The following is an 18,269-nucleotide window of genomic DNA, read 5'->3' on the forward strand; positions in this document are numbered from 1 at the left end:
CTGGGGGGAGTGTCTAAACTACCGAGGGTAGCGGGAGTGGGTGTTAGTATAGTGGGGGATGGGAAGCGAAAAAATAGAGGATGGGAAGCGGAAAATCCCTATTTTTCCCGCCGCCTCCCAACTCCGCTCCCCTCCCCTCGGTAGTTTAGACACTCTCCCCAGATCGCGCTCGCTTTTACAAACCAAGATGGCGGCAGCTCCATCGAGGCATACCGGTCTCGAGAATCCCATGGAAAAATAGGGGGACTGTGAACAGTCTAACGGGACACTGTATCTTTTAATACCTGCAGGGTCAAATTGGTTATTATGGACAAACTTCCACAAGCCTTTACTGTCTGACACATACAGAGACGCTTCAACTCTGGAACATTCCTGAGGTGGGATTCCTTTGCTAATTTAGTACCCTTAACTTCAAGGCTAAGAAATCAGCCAAAATATAATCATATGTTTGTTTTGTTAATTTAATGAAACATAATGGTTGTAGAATAACAAAGATCATTGTGTGTTTTAAATAGTTTAAACTGATCATGAATAAGCAAATGTCAAACCATGTTAAAACTTATTTGGCTTCAACATCATATTATATCTACAGTGTACATGCACGTACTTGCAAGTTTGTCTCACAGGAAGTATTTTACTTTATTTTTATTTTCGCTCAAATTCGAGATCGAGTAGCTGAAAGCTAATGCCTTCAAGTAGAATTACACTGTAAAACGAAATACATATACAATACTAACAAAAAAAATGTGAAATAGAATGTAAGAAATCTAAATACAAGAATACTGTTAATTTATCATCTTAACTATTATGATGAAACATGTTAAAATTTATAATTTCCCTCAAATTAAATTTGTTTGTTTCATTACAAGCAGTGTTCCAGATAACATTCAAAATCAGCAAGTCAATGAAGAATTTTGAGGGGTCAAAAGCTCTGATTTTCCCCAAATCTTCTTAAATTTACCATTCATTTTGTCGGGTCAGGAAGCCAGGCTTCTCGGGTTTTTGACCTGAGACCTCTCTCTTATCTGGAACACTGACAAGTTAGTTTGTTGTCTGGGAAGGAATTCCACAATTTTTCAGATTACAAGTAAGCATGATATAGCATGTATAAATCCTAAAAGCCTAGAGCTATGTCTCTTTTCCAGGCAGAAATGATTACTGAATTTAAAAACCCAAGAGAAGAAAATGGGGTGAGTTTATTTCAGTTGTCCTGAATATTAAATAATTCTTGATATTCTTGAAGCATTTAAATAACATTATAGCACCATTCTTTGATGACAAACACATTGGGCCCCCACCCCAATCCTCTCGCAGCTCGCACTATATCCTCTCACAGCTGACCTACTACAGAGCTTGCTCGCAGGCTACCTCAAAAGATAGTGTGTTTATTGCATAGCCGCACCCCTCTATCCTGCAGTGAAACATGACAATGAGATTTAAACCTCTTTTTTCTTGTTTGTCTAGCAATGCTGGCTCTTGCTAGCTGAATACTTCTGTGTTAACGCAAATTTTAAAGCCAATAAAATTTTGTCCGTATTGTTCATGACTGAGATAGGTGATGTCATCTATAACCCCTCTATCCCAGACAAGGTTGGTCCTCTTTGAACAAACTTGTTATGACCAGTTCCCACACATGTTATAAACTCAATTATTAATCCAATATACCATCTGCAGAGTGCAGAGCAGCTAAATTACTTCATTGACTGTGCTTATCATCCAAGGAAAGATCAGCTCTTCTTTATTGGAGGGACGCACAGGTGCAGTATTGTAAATCTACTTTATCATACATTAACTTTATTTTTAGTTCAACAAGCAAACAAGAGTGTTTAATAAAGTAACAAAAGGCGAGGTTCTACATTCCTCCATGGATGTATATATATTATTTTTTGCAACTTAAGTGTCCTCAATTAGTAGAGGAATAAATTTCCTTGACAAAAATGTTTGAGACATTTATAAAGTTGTTCATTTATTCATGGATGCTTTCATTTTCATTTTGTTAGTCGAAATCAACTGATGTTCGTATAAGGCTCCAGCGGTTTGTTTTACGATACAGTGTAGCTCACTTTGAGCTTCATAGTTCCTTAAAATTTTCTTCATACTTAAAATGCCCTATCTAAAATGAACAACCCCATGAGCCTTCTACGCAAAAAAGTTATCATTCTGGGAATTTTTAAAAGAGGGGTCGTTTTATTGGAACATAATGCTTTAGTGTTCAGTTTATGCAAGTAAAGATTTTACTCACAGTTAAATCGATGAAGTTATGTTTTTAACATTTCTGTTCTAGTTTCTTAACACTTATTATATCAATTTTTTAGTCTTGCTACCGTTTTTTTTTAGGGGAAGGGGGGGGGGGGGATCAAGTGCAATATAAACATCTAAAATGCTAACATCCTGCCTCAGTTGAGTGAAAATGGAAATAAAATATGACAAATTTTCATCTAAAATAAAAAAATGTTGGAGAACTCGGAGCACACTTCTACCAAAAATGCTGAGTACCCCAATCACCCTCACCCCCTCCCCCTCCCCAACTTCCCCCATCCACAACCGGAAGGGGAGGAGGTGGTGGCTGCAGCCACTTATGCAATTGTCCAGTGAGCACTTTTTAACTTGTAAAATTGAAATCAATCAAATTTGTACTGAAGAAACAGCACGGTACCTATTCAAGTTAATATATTAAAAACGGTACAAGTATTTCATTGTGAGAGACTTTTAAACTGTTTGGCTTTTTTTCTGTTAGTGGTCGACTTCACATATTTGTGGTAAAAGATTCTGTGCTTGAGAATGTTTGTCCGTTGATGGGTGGCCATACAGCTGTTGTGCGATGTCTGCAGTGGGATCATCAAGTGAGTGCTAATCCTTTGAACCCGTTAACATCAAAATGCATGGTCTCCTCCTCACTCTTCTCTATTTACAAACCCGCACGACACAAGGCCAACTTAGTAGGTTACAAGGGAGGATCCAATGAATGATACAGGCTACTTTCAATAAAAGGGACAGTGTCATCTATTTTTAGTGTCACTATTAACAGGCAAAATATATATTTGTATGGATAAAAATAATAATAATTAATAATAATAATAATTCATATTTAAACAGGGTGATCCCTTCAGTCGCAGGACTGGTATCAACGGGGGCCCTGTATAACATAAAAAACATTAAAAACGTCAAAATAATGGTTCAGTCTTGTTAATAATAACCCTACTAGTGCACAGAAACTAGTATTATTCATCTCTGGCTGCAGATGGTTAGGATGGAAATGGATTGCAACTTTTTTCAAGTTTTAAACATCGATTGTAGTTTATTCTTCCTCGGAGAAATCATGTGATATTTTCCTCACAGTGCTCTAAGAGTACAGTCCGACCTCTATTAAGCGGCTACCCTTGGGACTTTGAAAACTGGCCGCCTAATAGAGGTTGGCCGTTAAATAGAGGTATCGAATACAGAACTTTACTGAAAAAAATAATAATTCAGGACTTTGGAAAGTGGCCGCTTAATAGAGGTCCGACTGTAATTTCATTTTAGAAAAGAGGTTCTTAGTCACAAATGTGAACAGTTTTGACCAGCATACAGCAAAATCTCCGTGACCCTATGTACCTCAAATAATTATATTTTTACTGAGTAAATGTTTGAAAGAAAATTCGCTGGAGAGGTGGAATGAAAGATATCGGCAGTGAGCTTGTGCTAAGAGTATCAAAAAAGAACGTTTTGAAGTTGGCATGACATGTTTTGATTGAACGCTTGAGACTTTATAGCGGGTTTTTTTTTTGAGAGAATCGAGGTTAACTCCGTTTCTTGGGAAGTGTGCAGGAACAAGAAACGTGAGTTGCACCGTTGTTCCCGGAAAGAGAAGGAACAAACGGAAGGAAGCAGTTTACCAACTCTCAGTAATGAGAACGCTACCCATAGTTTTTGTCTGAAAAACTGTTCTCAATAAGCAAGGATATGAGTTACGTTTGAAAGTTTCATTTTCAAGAGGTGCTTATTAGATACAGGGGGCGTCTATTAGAGAGGGGCTGTATCACAAAATTCCTGTTTTATTAAAGGGGGGGGGGGGGAATTTTACAAACTGGTCGTCTATTGTATCATTTACTATACTTGTAAGCGGAAGCTGAGATTCTCATAAGCCTCATGTCTCTACGGGCATGTGATTCCATACATGTAAAAAACTGTTTATTTATTCACTTTGTGGCAAAATAAAGAACTATGAAATGAAAAGTCACCTTCCCGTGCTTTATACAAACACCGGCCATTGGGGGGATGCTTAGATGTGCTCGCAGAATCAGTGTCTTTAGCAGAAAGCTCGTCCGTGTCTGTGTCGTGTTAACGGCCTTATTTTGTGTTAATCGTAGTCTGACACGTTGCTGACGGGGGGTGAGGACTCGATAATTTCCTGCTGGAAACCAAAAGAAGCTGAGAAAAGCAAACTTGGGAAGGTGAGTGTGATTAAGTTAATATCCGTTTCCTTTTGGTGTAAGCATTTTCATCCGGAAATTTTAGTTCTACTTTATATCTCTGAATCAACCACAAAGGAGGAGTATATCAGGAATTTGGACTGCTGTGGAAATAAGGGATGTGACATTTTGAACAAGTCTCCAGTCGACCGGATAGGTTTTCAAGGGAGAGGGTAGATGGGCTGAACAGGAAGGTGTGTTCGTACACGTACCCCCCCCCCCCCCCCCACCACCTCAGTTCCTATTTCATTGCGTGAGGTCGGTTTATAAATTTGGTCCCCGTTGACGCTCAAGGCACGCGAGATACCGGCTGCTGTTCCGGTTTTCCTTCCGGTTCCTGTTCAATTATTTGGAGAGGAAATTGCAAAAAGGCAGAAAATTGGATAAACACAGGAACACTTAAGCAGTGTTACGTGAACAGAAATCTGGGTAACCCCGAAACATGTGATGGCTTTGTCAATTTGTTTGGTTATCATGGAACGCTTCGTATTCGGGTCATTTCCGCGTAAAGTGTTCGGCATTTTGTGAAATCTAAGGCGCTTTCTCGAAAACTGGGAACTTGCTTTTAACAGTTTAACGCATAACAACCTAGAAACGGCAGGCATAATAAGTTGTGAACGTCATTATTCTAATACTTCCGTCAATTCCAGCCCTGCCCCTCCCTCTCCGGGGACAATCCTCATCGATTAGAAGGTTTCTTTTTTCCTTTTTTTTTTTATCGCGTATACCCAAGAAAGGATGAGAGATGGGATGCGATGTGATGTATTATTCAGTGAATGACGCAGGCATACTCGGTAAGAGGAAATCCGAGTGCTCCTATCAGGAGTCGAACCTTAGACCTTCCGATTACTAGTTCGGATGCTCTACAAGTGAGTTACAAGAGACTCGTGGGAGCTAAAGCCATTAAACTAGGTTCATGGGACAAACATCCTGTATACTGCTAGGATTGGAATGTCATGTGTGGCATATGCGCAATGGAATATCTGCTCAGATGTTTCAAAATGCAGTTAAAAAAAAAAAAAAAGACAAATCGCTCGCCTCTGAGCTCATCCACATACTACCGAAAGTCAGATCAAACTAACGCATATACAAGTACTTGTTCGCTGAATTAGTTTGGTGATCGTTCTTTCTTTGGATCTGTCATCAATCATCTCGTTCTTAAAACTCAGTTAGCCACAAATGCCCGGCATATCTCCCGCTAATTCGTCACTAAAAGGAAGGCGTGATACTGCGAGGTCTTAATCACGAGGTCGTCAATTGCGTAGGGGAAGAATAATTCCCGCCCAACCCCCGGCATCGGGATAAGATGAATTACAAATCCCCCAGCCATGGGATTACAACATGTGTGAAAAATTGTATTGAAGTCCTTTATGGCTGTATCATTTTCAAGAAAAACCAATTTAAAAGACACAATTGTGTTCCGGTTTTGTTAAAAGGCACAAGCGGACCTTTTTCAGTTTCTTCAATTGTCTTGGAAAAACGCGTACGACCCACACAGGCCAACAACAGAACCTTTCGGAAAGAGAAACAGAACTTCATCACTCTCAGTTTTTGTCGATGCTGTTTATGTTATAGTATTTGAATTTCCAGTCTGACAGACGTTTTGTAAACCAGGATCAATAGTCTAGGAGGGAGGCGAATACGCCCTTTAATAATAATGTTATACGGCATGTAAGCTCAGACAACCAGTGGAATGACAAAGACTAGCTCGTAGAAATACCCCACACATCTGAGATTATATATTTCAGCGGGTGTGTTTATAGTCTGAAAAACATGCTAATAAGGATTATAGAGTCCACGAGCAAAGACGGAATACTCCCTTTTAAACGAAATACTCTGCTAGAGAAGATATGAACTGAATGTTTGTGGAGAGAACAATCACTCCTTTTATTGCTGTAGATGACGAAAGCGTCCGCTGAAATATGTTTCAAAATATAAATGTTAGCAGTATGCAGGATGTTTGTCCCATGAACCTAATTTAATGGCCTTAGCTCCCACGAGTCTCCTGTAGCTCAGTGGTAGAGCATCCGAACTAGTAATCGAAAGGTCTTAGGTTCGACTCCTCGGATATTTTTCCGAGTATGCCTGTGTCATTCACTGATTAATACATCATTCTTATTTATAAAAAAATATTGTGGTGTGTTTAAAAACCACTGTTTTTTGTCTAAGTGATTCGCTGGGTCTACATGCATTGCTTCGGATTTTACTAAAATTGCGCATATTCCTCGTTTCCTTTTGGACGAGTTGCTTTACTCTGAAAATAACGGGCACATGGAAGCAGATGTTGTTAGAAGCAAAGAATGCTGTGTTTCTTATTCAGTTTGCACAGGCCCGTAGCCAAACCAAAGTTTAGCGAGGCGCTAGAATAATAAAAAGACGCGGCATTAGTTTTCGTGTGCTATAATTACTGACTTTCAAACACAGCTAGCAGTCTTCACATAATCCTATGCCTCCGTGAATATGATATGACGGGACTGACGCTTGATTAATTGGATTGTACCAAAAATGTTATTTATAATAATTACTTTAGTATTATATTCAGACTAAGCCGAATTTTAAAAACTTAGAAACAACGTGCCAAGAACGTGAGTAGACACGTGCTCGCCACCTACCGCAGCTACATCAAATCTAACAGCAGATGTGGAACGAAAGAAATTCCTTTCATTCGATGATAACCCGCGTAGCCGGCGGTGGTTTTGTTGTGGGCCTGTCCGCCGCGAAAACGACCGGCTTCTTGCGACTTCGTCACTCGTTTTTGCAGCTCCTACGTGGGCTATCCATTCAATCAAATACAAACAAGCACCTTGGCTGGCGATCGCCAAACTATTGCTTTTCGTGTTTTACAACCCAATTCCAAACTTTGTATGTCCTGAAGATGGAAATTCCCACCGAGAAAACTGCTTCGGTGGGCTCGAGGCTGCCAACTGTCCCGAGGCAACTCTCGGGAACTCAGGCAGAGTTCCCGAGAGTTGCCTCTGTTGATTTTTTTGTCGTATTCATTTTAATCCTCGTTAAAAGTCTCAGTCTGTGCATGAACACACTAAATGTGGAAGAAATTCTGCCAGGGAGATGGGTATTTAATTTGATCTTGCCTTAGAAAATATGCTGTGTCTAGTCTGTTATGAAAGGGCGTAATCCTCGTTAGAGTACAGAAAGGGTGCCGTATTACTATTAATTCTTGAATAGGAAGTATTTCAGCATCAAGGCGGAATTAAGTGAAGATTTAAATACCATCTGGAGTACTTAAATCAATCGAAGAATGCCTGGCACACAACTTATCGAACTAGAGGAACCTGGCTATTCGAAACAACACAAACATACGAAATTTCGTTTGTAAAAGAATCAAAAGGACATTAGAAAGCAAACATAACCTCTGTCAGGAAAAGATAGCTCAGACGAGCTTGTTTGAAGGGTTGAACAACTGAGACCGCTACAGGTTTATCTCCCGGAAACTTAGCCTCACGGCAAATTTATTTACATTATTCCCAGCACGACTTCATTAGTGATGCTTTATCTAAAACTAACGGAAATAGTTTGGCGAACTACAACTACTAATCTGAAATAATCTTAAAACGTTTCGTGTATTTTAACATTGTGGTTTCCTGTTTCTCGTCTCAATCCTCACCGCCTTCCGTTCTTATTATTCTATTATTAGCCGGTTTTAAGGCTCTTTATAAGATAGCAGGCTGTTTAAAGAATATCGGATCGGGCCTCTACCGATCGCACAAAAAAATTCTTAACAAGCTTAGCAATTAAAGGTCGAACGCTTTGCATTTTGTAATCGAAACCTCGATCAGGGTTATCCAGCAATAACATTTAAGAAAAATACTTTAGATGTAAGTGTTTTCTGCTCTGTTCCCATATCGTTTTGTGTCCTTTTAAGATATTTGTGTAAGTTAATAGAATGTGATCTATTCGGATGCTTTACCTGAAGCTTTAAGTTCCAGAAAGGTTTAGGAAACGGCATTTTATTCCCCAAGTTTACTACCTGCTGTTAGTTTTACGAAAATACTACGCTGACCTTTTTTCGGATTTTAACGACATATTTGCCCCTTGGAAAATGAAAGGAATTAGTTTTCTCGTGTTACGAAATTTTGAGGTGACATTTTGCCAAAGAAAACTGTAGATTTTCATTCCAACTGAATCGGAATTTTCCCGGCAATTATCGCCCTCTGAACTGATATCAGCCTAATGAATCGTTGGGTTTCCCTGTTCAGTTGACGGAAATGTTTGTCCAGCGGGTACTTAGTAAAGCTAACTTCAAACCATAGCAAGTATGAACGTGTTCTATATACAGGTATGACATGTTCGTTCATTTTCAATTTGAAATATTAGTTCAGCTATAAACTTCTACGCAATGGAAATCAAGTTATGACATGTTATTTCGTTTTCAAGACCGTTTCTATCAACAGAATAACCAGCTAATTTTTTACCTTACATGGCGTGAAAGTTGTTCGGGTTCCAATGTCAGTTTATTTTCGCTCCAGTGATATAAGCATTTTACCCGCTAAAACGATATATATTCCGCAAAAATTCGGTCCACTTAAAAAATTCACGTCCACTTTAGCAATAAATGTAATCAATTCCACAGTAAACTTCAAAACGAGGTATGTTGCTTTACTTGGAGTTTAACACAGTTTTGTACTTTTTTTTTTTACGACTCAAAATAAGCACTTGGAAACTATTTACCTAACTCAAGTCATATAAATTAACCGAACCCTCCAGATCGCTGAAAGTATCAAACTTACTTGAGATTTCGCAAATGTTTGATCCCGCAAGCAAACTCGATATATTAAACCAACACACCCGCCCACACAAAATACTGAACACTGAAACTTTGAATAAAAATTCATGTGCTATACGGCAAACCTTTCAGACATGTGTTCATGTATCCCAAAAACATGACGAGACTTGTATATTCAACTGTTGACGCGGTTCTGTTCTTTAATTGCAAATAATTGCTTGAATCAGCGTGTGTATTGGTGTGGGAAAAAGATGATATTTTCGCGCTATTTTTATATCGTTGTTCAGATACGAAAAACAAATGCATTCATAAGTTAATCTGATTAAATTGTTCCGAATGAAAAGGCAGTGATATTGGTGGCAAGATAACTGGGTTATACTTCCTTTTCGTAGTAGCGACCGCGGCTGAGTGGCGAGGAGCGCTAGACTCGAAATCCGTGCGATACTGAATCGTGTTCTCTTCTCTGAGCAGAGGTAGTCACGACTTCCAGCCAACTGGTGATGGCTTTGCCACACACTAGTTGGTATTCTTACCATGACTGCCTAACAAGATATTCTTTAAAGTACTTGTTAACAAAGCCCGTGCTTTTATTCGTTTATGTTCTGTTAAAGTCGGCTCCATATTGGTGAGCCAAAATTACCGGAAGATCTATATAGGCTAAGCGTCAGAAACTGAGGAATTTTTTTTTTCTCTCTCTTTTTTTAAATCTTGGAAAGGGCACGTTGTTTGGTTTTGTCTACTGTTTAATTAGTTTTCTTTTGTGGTTCATGGAACTCGATCTTGGCATGTTCATTCAAGTGAAAGTTTTGTGAATAGTTTTAGATATTCGTAAAATATATATTGCGATTGAATTAGCAATAACTCAGTGTAGTAGAAGATAATTTGAGGAATCCTTCTTAATGGTATTCCACCCACTTCAATGATCTTGAAAACAGAATTTTTGGAAGACAAAAATAAAGACAAAATTCCACCTGTTTGAAGCTTTTTCCACTGATAACCGAATATCGTTTCTATAGGCTTCAAGTCAGATATTTACTTAGGTTACGATGGCGAGTTATGAGAAGTTTGCATATAGCTAAGCATATTGCGTACATAAACCCAAAAGAAAAAAGAACCAAACGTTTATACACGTTTGCTACGTTTTCAACGAGTCATGAATAAAATGTACTTTTGAGTATTTTAGCCAATAATGAATTTAGTTTTTATTTTTATTTTTGTACGATGATTTGATGCTATGATATTTTTATCCTCTTTATCATTTGTAGGTGATTTTATTAAGGCTATATATCATTTTTAACTTTATTTCATTTTATTTAGTTAGACGTCTTGCGTGATGGCACCCCCTTGCAGGACTATAAATTTTTGAATAAAGGTTGAATGAGAGCGCTGCTAAAAAAGCAAATTACTTTAAACATATCGTTTCATTCACCTGTTCAATTCACGAGTTCGCTCCGGCACAGAGCGCTCTTAGTTTCCGTAACACCCCTTTATTTTCGGACGTTTCCTGGTCATGTTTCCGACTTTCTTCAAATTCAATTTCTGTGTTGAGCTTCCATCTTGTCGTTATAGGGCTACAGCTTAAGCCTTTCAGTCCTTCATTTTTGTAAAATTTCTTTGCTCTAAATAACGTTGATAATAACTGCAGTAAGCAAGAGGGTGTAATACATTGGCAACTTTATATTGTCTTCCATTTCGTTAAATCCAATTCGTTCGCTCGAGAGGGACTTCCTTTTTTGCAGTAAACAGAATCGTGTGATTAAAACCTTGTTTGTGACTAACATTTTTATTATAAAATCCAATTTTCTTGCTGTGATTGGAAATGACTTTGCTTTAGCACCACTTGAGCGCAACGGTGTACTAAATTAACAATTTAATTTTGTCATGTCCGGTATTTCATGAAATCCAATTTCTTTGTGACTGAATGACTTGCTTTACTGTAACGAACTTACGGAATTCCTTCTACGTATAATAGTGTTACAATACCTCTTTATGTTCTAATTGCAATGCTACTGTTTCTTTGCTGCATGTGGTGTCTATAAACAAAGCGTTTACTTTTTGTTAAAAATGTCAGTTCATTCGGCAAACTCCAGATGTTGTCTCTATACATTTTTTTAGTAAAGCGGTCGGCTCAATTTCAGATTACCGGGATCAAACCCCAGTGAGCAAACATGAAACCGAGCTCTAATAATACGAAGGAATGTCCATATTTCGGCGGCTGGCGCCATAGCATGTGATTCTAACCTTAACCTTGGACTGAATTCTCGTCCAAGGTCGTGATACAAATGTGATAGCTATTAAGCATGCCATACTTTACATAGCGTGTCTTATTAGCTCCAAAACCTACAAAGAAAAATCGCTTCTTTGACGCAAATAACTCGTAATCGCTTCGGGTATGGTTTCATGAAATAGTTTTCCTCGTTTACGATAGCGGGAAAGTGGTCGCATATTTTAAACGGGTTACAAATCGCAAGTATCGACAACGCACTCTCTTATGATTATAGCCAGGGTTAGGAGGAAAACTGATCGTTTCCGAATAATTGTTTGGGGGTATGCCACGCACACTTTAAATCGTTGTTTGAAATTCCAGCTGCACTGCCCCATAGACGACGAGTACAAATTTCGGATTGCTTGGCAGAGAGCTTGCTTACTGGCTTTCACTTGGACTTCCTGACATTTGTTTACGTTTTTCTTCAGTTTTAGTCATTTTTTTTAATATTTCGTTCACTTATGAACTAAAGTAGATCCTCTCAGTCGACTTCTAACTCCCAAAAGCGTGTGCAGCCAAGTTAAAACCGTAACTAGAATAACTCACAAATCATGTGATTTCACAACACAGTTTATGTTTTGAAAACAAACAGTGCACGTGAGATTTAAAAGGTTTCCACACGCAAACATTTGAGCCGCCACATCACTAGCCTGCGAATGCAGCCGCCTCTCATTCGCTCCCGCTACTTTCGCACGTAGTAGCGGGAGCGAATGAGAGGCGGCTGTATTCGCAGGCTATCACATCACGCCATTTTACTATAATTGTGGTTTGCCTCTGGCAATGATTATATATATAGGTTAATTGTGGTTTGGCATAACCTTTAGTTTTCATTCCTAGGTTAATTTGCCACACTAGCCTCGCATCCGGTTTTGCAAAAATACCAAAAAGAAATAAACGTGTATGGCATTTTCACAGCTCTATTTAGTGAATTATATATATCATCTCCATTTTCAGCTGACTAAAGGAAAAACGCAAAATAAACGAGCTCAAAACCCCACCCATTATTTTTTGTTTGTTTATTTATTTATTTATTTATTTATTTATTTATTTATTTATTTATTTACTAGTTAGCCACACATCATAAAACCATGACGCTCACTGGTCATTAAGCCTTCCTTTGGCCCTGCACATTGTACCAGACAATCTTGCATTTAAAACATGTTTGATAATTCCGTAGATTTATGTAAACTGAAGGCGAAACACGAGCTGTAGGCGTAAGCTTGTTTCAAGATCTACCAAATATTTAGGAGTTTGTTGGCGATTAATACTACAGTAAACAAATGTTATATATAAACGAGCGGCGTTTTTAGTGGACATTCACCGTGGCGATTGCGAATGCGCAATCGCAGTGCTGATTGGCCCAACCGTCATTATCTATTTCGCCGACAAAAACAGCCTAAATATAGTTGTTTTGCGATTTCAATCGTTACGTTGTGTACTAAATAATACGTTGTTTGTTCGCCTTTATTATCAGCGATAATTAACTTGACCTAACTTGATTCTCTCTGACAAAGTCGGCCGGCCTCTGGAGTAACTCTAGAAAAGATACATTGCTCTCTTGGCGTTATTAAATTGAAGACCATTTTCTATTAAAAGATCTCAAGGAATTTACTCAGTATAAATGTAGAGCGCACTCAGACGTGACTCACAATTTCCTGTTATTTATTTTTTTTCTGGTAGGCTGCATCAAGCACTGGGGATAAGCTGAAACTTCGCGGCAACAAACCTTACGAGAAACCAAGCGACCGGAAAACGTAACCAATGACAGCACTATGGCAGCTGCAAGGCTAAACACACACGAAGGATAAACAGTCGCTTCCAGAAAACCACATCTGTGCGAAACGTGAACGGAAGTACAAAGAAGCTGGCGCGAAGGATTGTTATTCTGGAATAAAGCCTTTGTAGGTAATAGTCGCATTATTGTGGTTCCATGGAAAGTCGTCCGTTGCGTGTTTACGTTAGCCGGAAACTGTGCACTGATGTCTTCATTTAGGTGCGGAAAGGTTAACAGCGCTGCCAAGTAGGCATACAAGGAAGTAAAGGAATGTTACAAGTTTGACATGGACCACACAACATATTAAAATAAATACCAAACCAAAACAAAGCACTGCTTACAAAGCCTAGACACAGGTCCCTGGAGGTGAAGAACTTCGTACAGGAAGTTTAGATGACGTTATATTGGGTGTAAGCGAGGATCCCGTTATGTTTTTGTCCAAAGATGGCACGGTCGGTGGGTCACCTTCGAACTGATCAGGCTTTCAATATTACAGATGAAATTAATTGGAGCTTACTCTACAGCAGAGTAGGATAAAAGCAGCGGAAATATTTAACTAAATACATGATTACCCCGTAAGCAGTGAAAGATGTATTTATATATTTTTTAATTATTACAAAACGCCTACAACTGAAAATAGACCCGTGAGAAAGTATTCAAGAAATATTGATATAATGAATTGTAAATGAAGGTTTATTCCTTTTATTACAACGAATGGCACATTCTAACTTGTATGTACATCTTAATGAAAACAGCACTGCAGGAAAGTATTGCTCAGTACCTTTCATTTGAATGGTCACAATTGAGAATTTTGTTTATTTTGTGTACAGACTCAAAAGTTAGAACCACCTAACCACATAGGAAACTACTTTTCATGTGCTGATATCAAGGTTATTTTAAAAGGTGTATGTATTGCTCGTACCAGTGTATGTCTGGTTGGAAATGAAAGTAGTCAGCAACAATAAATTTTTTTACTGTTTAAAAGAGCGCGCACTTATTTCATGTTTTCAACAAAAGTTAAAAACAACGGGTATCTTGTGTTGGTGTATCTCTGTTTGGGGGATGCGTGTTTAAAACATGTGATATTCAACAATAAGCAATGCTGACTGACTGCCAAAACCCCTCCCATAACTACAACACGATAAATAACGGCAACCTTTTCCAATGTCATTGATCGCTTATCGGTCGCTTTACAACTACAAGACCACATGCTGTTGGGACCAACATCGTTGCCAGGGTCTTTCATCTCCCCCACCCCACCCCAGAGGAATGAAAGACCCTGGCAAAGAGGACAATGGCTATAACAGGAACCCCGAGAGGATCGTATTATGATATCATTACTCAACTGACAGTGTGTGCGGGATATATACCAATCATGAACGAGAGCCAAACCACTGTCTGACCATTTTGGCGTAATACCACTAGCCACCACTTCCCGACATCACGTTTTCTGCTAACATTTTCATTTTGTGCCCGGAATTACGCACTAAAATTCACCTCATATGCTAACATTGAATAATGATACTTCCGACAACTATCACAGAAAATACGAACACATTAGACTAGAATTTTCTCTTGACTAGAAAGACGGCTACAATAGTTTTCGATGGACTGTACAAATACATGCAGATAACAAATATACATTTCTTTCATTTTTCGTCCTTGTGATAAGTGGAACTCGTGTAACAGCACCAGAACATTTATGTAGTCTTTCAACCAATTATGAGCGAAAAATAAAGCAATCTTGACTTTAATTCTCATCACGTAGGCTCAAGGCGAAGTAATACGGAACTTGCAAATTGCAATTGTGTGTTGCGCGTATTCACCTCTGCACGCAAGAAACTTACAAGCTTCAAAAAGTGAAGCAAAAATGTTGAGTGTATTTAGCTAACCTTTACGTGTGTTTTTATCGCCATTGGCACCAGTTTCTGTTTTTCTGATTAGCTCCTCTTTTTTTTTCTCTCTCTGTTTTTTTATTCCTTTCACGGCGTTTGACCTTAACTCACTAGAAAAAAAAGTGTCTTATTGCATAACACAGAAGAAACTAAAAATGGTTCTATAACGATACTAATTTTGACAATATTATGGCATGAGCTGCTGGTTGTAATAATTTAAAGGAATAAAAGTTTCGTTGTGAGAACGTGCCTGCCATAACAACCTCCTACGGCGGGGTGTGATCATCTCTTGATCATGATCGGCGGATGTCTCTTTCAAGAATCTTGAGGTACCGGAAAAAACGGCTGCATAATAACAAAACTTGGCAACAACAGTTTCGTTTTATCACCACATAAGCCTTGAAAAAAACAACAACAATGCTACTAACTATCTATTAGCTTTAAGTAAACAAGAATACGTTCCGATCATCATGCAACGCGACTGAGGGAGTATTAATCCATAGCTGAATGTTGTGCAACATTTTGTTGGCTCCAGGATATTACTAGAACGATTAGAGCACCATGTTAGTTGTTGTTTGACCAAAACGTTTTGTTGAATGAACGTTCTGCTTTCGATCAAATATTTTCGCCAACATTCAACAATGTTGAAGTGATGTTTGGTGACGTTTAGCCTCGCATCTAGCATGTAATGTATACAACAAATGTTGAACTTGTTGCCTTATTTAGTAAGGTGAAGAACGTTTAGCTAGGAATGCGACGGCTGCATCAAAAATTCGCGGAAGACAACAAAATATAAGGGCCGGAAAAATGCACTCACTGATGCTGGGGAAAGTTACCTAAACAAATATAACTTTTAACCTAAAAACGAACTTTGGATTGCCAGAAATAAAAACTCTACAGGGCTGATTTAGAACCTCGGCCAAGTCAAGTAGCACGTGCGTTCAGAAAAAATAGCTCGTGAAACGTGCCTCCCTGCAGTTTAGTAAACATCGTGAAGGGTTGTGTGAAGCATAAGTAAAAACGCCAACTGACACTGTACGGAGTAAAATAAAACGGCTTAAAGCTAACTGATCACATGCAAATAGATTGAGAATTGTTGACTGGTTGGTTATTTAATCCGTCTATACAAGCACGTGGGACTGAGTACGTAAGTAAACTTTGATGGTTATTTTTAACTGAAAAATGCCGAACACTTTAGTAAAGACGATAGTAATTATGTGCCTAAGATTTGTCGGGGGGCGTTGACATGCCTTTTATGCTACTCTGAAACAAACCAGACTGGAATTGTACAAATCATGGACTGCGATAAGTTTGTGTTGCTGTAATGTGTTCTAAGCACAACAGTTAGTTTTATTGAATCATTTAATTGTTTACATACAACAAATTCGAATTTAATTATGATATAAAAACTGCGGTTTTCTTTGGCGAAATGCCACTTAAGACTTTCGTATTTTGAGCAAACCTTTTTTTATCCGAAAGCTGAAGAAAACTGATAAGATGGTAACCAAACCGACAAAAAAAAGCATCATAAAGTATAATAGTTTTTTTCTTTCGATCTTGTCGCAATAATATCTATAATCTAAATATTAGATTTGTTATTCATCTGTTCTGTTTAGTCTTCAGACAACTTATGTTTTCGTTAAGTTTCGTAATATGAGAAAATTTATTCCCTTTTTTTTTCGGAGGGACAAAAATGCTGCCAGTTATAGTTTGAACTAAGGAAAGCCAACGCAGCTCTGAAATTCGGGGCTCAGAAGATTTCCTGTCTCGGCTAAAATTTTCTATAACGGCTGAAATGTCGTGAAATAGCCAAAGAATACTAACAGATTCAAACTGTCAGCTTGTTCAAATGTCTCTTTCATTTTCAACGGCAATAAAAAAACGAACCGTTGAGTAATAAAAAACAAAGACATTTTAAATATCTGCTTCAATTTTCTCGTTGGGTAATTCCCCAAGTTCGGTTAAGCACCCCTTTCCCGTATATATAACCCCGCTGGAGGGTGGCCGTCATTTGCTAGGTCTTGCGTTGAGCAAGAAAACTTTCATTTTTGAAATGGAAAAACCAGTGCAGAAAAAATACCTTTCCTGTTTGAACAATAAATTGCGACAGGCGAAAGAGCCTAATCCTTCCAAAAAGAACAAGGCGACTGTTAAAAAAATACATCAAAGTGTTTTATTTTTATAAATAACTGTTTTCAAGAGCGGTCATATTTGATATCATATTTTATGCAAACACTGACTGATTTAATAGGGCATGCCTTGGCATTCCTCGAGACCGATTTTCCTTGTCTCTTCTCGATACATTCATTTGAAGTTCTTTTTGTACCAGATGAAATCTGCACTGTTCACTTGGATTCCCCACTCATTGTTTTGTGAACATTTTAATTATAAATGGTGCAACGCAGCTACAAATTAATTTTGTGATGTTTTCTTACGGAACTCTGAACCGTGTCTCCAAAATTTTAGATAACAAAATCATAGTGATACCTTTTTACCGAGGAGTCTGACTGAGAAAGACTCGAGTGAATGAAACGTGCCTTAAAAAATTTTAATCTTTGAATCATTTGACCCCAGAAATCAGTTAAAACCCCAATCTTTGAATCAACTTCTTGAGGAGAGAATTCGTAATTCCCTCTTGACTTCACACCCTGTTTTGTTTGCAGATCTATACTAAAGAATTCTTTTTTTGTCATGAACTTTGAATTGACACATCTGACTGTAAGGGGCGAAATAATTAAACGAGCAACTTATTTTTCTCTCTATCTTTTGTTGTTGTTTTAACCTGCATCCTTACACGCGAGCACAGGAAACAACAAGAATTTGTTATGTTCCTATTGCATTTGATAATCAACCGATCGGAGAGCTCATTTGTACCCCTAGTGCATTTTTTCCCTCTTTTCCCATAGATTTACAAACACACCTGATTAATATCCTTCACGATATCATTTTAATTTTGCCCCAACGATTTATCTGTAGCAACTTGTCTGTTTCTGTTATTAACCAATTGTATGATTCCCACACGGGGCCTCCGTCAAAACAAATCCAGCGGTCTGTTTAAAAATGTGATGAGATTCGTACGTAAGCTGACGGGCACTTTTCGAGGAAGCACGTCTGCTGTTTGGGAATTTTGAGTTCTCAC

General features: G+C 38.3%; 1 protein-coding gene across 4 annotated transcripts in view; it reads left to right on the forward strand.

Moving 5' to 3' along the window:
• LOC146476190 (WD repeat-containing protein 89-like) overlaps nucleotides 1-14,777 on the forward strand; it is a 25,121-nt gene extending 10,344 nt beyond the window's left edge. Inside the window, exons 10-16 of one of the 4 annotated variants that reach the window (XR_014865656.1) lie at nucleotides 291-377; nucleotides 1,146-1,190; nucleotides 1,675-1,757; nucleotides 2,738-2,843; nucleotides 4,350-4,433; nucleotides 13,142-13,366; nucleotides 13,455-14,777. Coding sequence is in view for 3 of the 4 variants with exons in the window: in XM_085114722.1 (XP_084970848.1) it covers nucleotides 291-377; nucleotides 1,146-1,190; nucleotides 1,675-1,757; nucleotides 2,738-2,843; nucleotides 4,350-4,433; nucleotides 13,142-13,219 (483 nt within the window). In the remaining variant the exon portion in view is untranslated. Of the gene's footprint in view, nucleotides 1-290; nucleotides 378-1,145; nucleotides 1,191-1,674; nucleotides 1,758-2,737; nucleotides 2,844-4,349; nucleotides 4,434-13,141 lie in introns of all 4 variants that reach the window. The other 3 variants (XM_085114722.1, XM_085114725.1, XM_085114724.1) reach the window with 3 other exon arrangements.
• Nucleotides 14,778-18,269: the final 3,492 nt, after the last annotated feature.

This window comes from Pavona decussata, unplaced genomic scaffold (genome assembly GCF_977016875.1).
Source record: "Pavona decussata unplaced genomic scaffold, jaPavDecu1.1 SCAFFOLD_78, whole genome shotgun sequence".
NCBI lineage: Eukaryota > Metazoa > Cnidaria > Anthozoa > Scleractinia > Agariciidae > Pavona > Pavona decussata.